At 52.4% G+C, this 2,902-nt stretch overlaps 1 protein-coding gene across 1 annotated transcript; it reads right to left on the bottom strand.

Annotated features, from left to right (window-relative positions):
- Positions 1 to 412: 412 nt before the first annotated feature.
- LOC107122196 (protein kinase C theta type-like) lies at positions 413 to 1,628 on the bottom strand (the record flags this gene model as incomplete). The annotated part of the gene is made up of 2 exons (XM_015425222.1): positions 413 to 601; positions 1,490 to 1,628. Coding segments are annotated over 2 exons (328 nt in total), but the record flags the coding sequence as incomplete, so codon positions are not given.
- Positions 1,629 to 2,902: the final 1,274 nt, after the last annotated feature.

Here is a 2,902-nt window from a genome sequence, read left to right as displayed (position 1 = left end):
ATGCTATGAAGAACTTGGCCGCCAGTGTGTGACGTCACGCATCTTGGTTTCATGTAGATTATCAGAGCACCAAATTTTTATGTAAGATACATTGTTTTATTATGCTCGATTATACTGGTTTGTTGTATGTATATCTTAACTTCGGCATGGCCGTCTGTTAGCTGCCCTGAGCTGTTGGATGGGGCGGGGGATAAATCCCCAAAATAAAATAAATAAAAATAAATACACAGATCCCTGGAGAAAATGGCTGCTTAGGAGGGTGGACTCGGTGGACTCGTATCCCACTGAGGTCCCTGTCCTCCCCAGGCTCCACCCCCCAAATCTCCAGGAGTTTCCCAACCCAGAGGGGGCACACCTATCCCTCCACGTTCCCGCTGGCGGCCGGGGAGGACCTGGCGACCCCACTTCTCACCTTCACTAAAAGGTCTCTCGCGTTTGTGTCGAGCCAGCGTGGGTAGAAGGGGTTGTCCATGCGGATCGACTGGAAGAGCTCCTCTTCGTCCTGGCCGTGGAACGGAGACTGGCCGATCAACATTTCATATAAGAGGACGCCGAAGGACCACCAGTCTACAGACACGTTGTATTTCTGTCCCAGGAGGATCTGTCATTGAAGGAAGTCGGAGATTGGAGAAAGAAGACCTGAAGGCATGAAGCTGCTTTACATTGAGCGGCTAGTAATGTCTCTTGCAGCGATCCCCAACGTGGTGCCCAGAGGGTGCTATAGTGTCCACCCAGTGTGTTTTCTGGTGTCAGGCCTGTAGTCATGGTGGGGCTTTGGGGGGCTCTGCCCCCTTTCTTAAAGGCATAACCCCACAAGACTTTTTCCTGTAAATGCTTTTTTCAATCACTTTTAAATGTTTTTTTTTAAAAAAGGAGTATGCTCCTTTAAGCAGAGTGGGGTGCTGCAGTTGACTGATTCCTGCATTGAGCAAGGGGGTTGGAGTAGGTGACCTTTAGGATCCCTTCTAACTCTGTGTCAAGAAACTGGTCTCCTTTAAGATGGTTTTTCTGCCTAAGTGTTGGCTTTCTTGACTACAGAAGTCATCGCCCCCACCTGCTGGCTTGTTACCAGAACTGTTGCTTAGGCTGGCAGAAGTGATTAACTTGCAGCAGCTGAGAACTGTCCTCTAAAGTGGTTGGCAGCTTGCAATTTAGAGATCTATCCCGATAACAGCTTTCTATTGGCTAAATGGTTAATAGGCTAAGGATGATTGCTAGCATAAGAACCCCTATGTAGAAGAGACATCTTGAGAAGACAGAGAGAGGGGAGTAGTTGAGTAATAAACCCTCAGAATTCCGGCTCTATGAAAGGCTAGTCGTGATCCCAATGACTCACCTTCTACCTGATTGGGCCAGCCTTTCAAGATCATTTGCATATGCGGGCTGATTGGGCCTCGCTCTATTACGCATGCCATCCTCTCCCTTTCTCAATTGGGGCTCACAGCTGCTGATAGACATCATAAGTGACAGGGTGAGGACGCCTACCTACCTCCGGTGCAATATAGTCGGGGGTCCCGCAGAAGGTGCTTGTCTTGTCATCCCCGAACATGTTCTCTTTGCACATCCCGAAGTCAGCGATCTTGATGTGGCCGTCCTTGTCTAACAGAACATTGTCCAGCTTCAGGTCTCTGCAAAGATAGAAGTGGGTGAGGCCCTTTCTCTGGATAGGCTACCGAGCGGAAGGGGCTTCATGACCCAGTGGGCCATGGGGTTGCCAACCTCCAGGTGGGGCCTGGAGGCCTCCTGGAATCACATCTGATTTCCATACTATGGCAATCAGTCCCCCTAGGGAAAAAGGACTGCTTTGGAGGGTGGACTCTGTGGTGTTGTGCCCCACTGAGGTCCCTGTCCTCCCCAGGCTCCGTCCATGAATCTCCAGCGATTTCCTAATTTTAACAATGTTTATAACCCTGCTGAGGTCCCAGCCCTCCCTAAATCCCCCCCTCCCCAGGATCCCCTCCTAAAACTCCCAGCAATGTCCTAATCTAGAACTAGAGTTGCCAGTCCCCTGTTCAGAGCCAGGGATTCCCCATTTTAGGGGCGCCTGCACACCTCCGGCCAGCTGGCTGGTGGGAGGAAATCCTTCACCCCAACAGGAAGAGGAGCAGCGTCCCTATGTCACCTGGAAGTGACATAGGCATGGAGGTGACGCTCTAGTTTTTGGGCAAAACTCTATGGCTTGAGGTTGATTTGACCATAGAGTTTTGCCCCCAAGGGGTGCGGGGGCTCAAGGGGTCAAGACGCTGAACTGCAGGCCGGAAGGCCGGTAGTTCAGCCGTTCGAGACCCGAGTGTGCCGCATGACGAAGTGACCTCCCGTCTCTGGCCCCGGCTCCTGCTAACCTAGCAGTCCGAAAGCAAGAAATTGTGAGTCCATAAATAGGTACCGATTCGGTGGGAAAGGGAACAGCGTTCCGTGTGCCTTGGCGTCTAGTCATGCCGGCCACGTGACCACGGAAATGTCTTCGGACAGTGCCGGCTCTTTGGCTTGGAAACGGAGAGGAGCACCGCAACCCTGGAGTCGGAGTCAACTGGCTTTCGAGCAAGGGGAACCTTGACCTTTACTTTGCCCCCAAACCGGAGCGTTGCCCCGACGTGCCTACATCCCTCGGAAGTGATGTGGGCATGGTGTGTGATGTCACTTTCAGTGACCTTTGCGCATCGGGGGTGACACTTCTGGCTCCCGGAGTGTCTCCCCATTCCCCCGCCTGCGTCTCGAAGGGACCTGGCAACCCGATCTGGAACTCGCAAACCTAGCCTAGGATTGCTAGCTCTGGGTTGGGAACTTCCTGGAGCCTGGGGACAGAGGGGTTCAGGGAGGGGTGGGATCTCAGCAGGGTATAATGCCAGGACTTTACTATAGATTTTTACAATAGCGGAGGCTGGACGACCGTCTTCTGGGT

The sequence above is a fragment of the Gekko japonicus genome, unplaced genomic scaffold (assembly GCF_001447785.1).
Source record: "Gekko japonicus isolate JY-2015 unplaced genomic scaffold, Gekko_japonicus_V1.1 scaffold12583, whole genome shotgun sequence".
NCBI lineage: Eukaryota > Metazoa > Chordata > Lepidosauria > Squamata > Gekkonidae > Gekko > Gekko japonicus.
The sequence above is the reverse complement of the archived record's forward strand: the minus strand, read 5'-3'. Positions and strand labels throughout refer to the sequence as shown.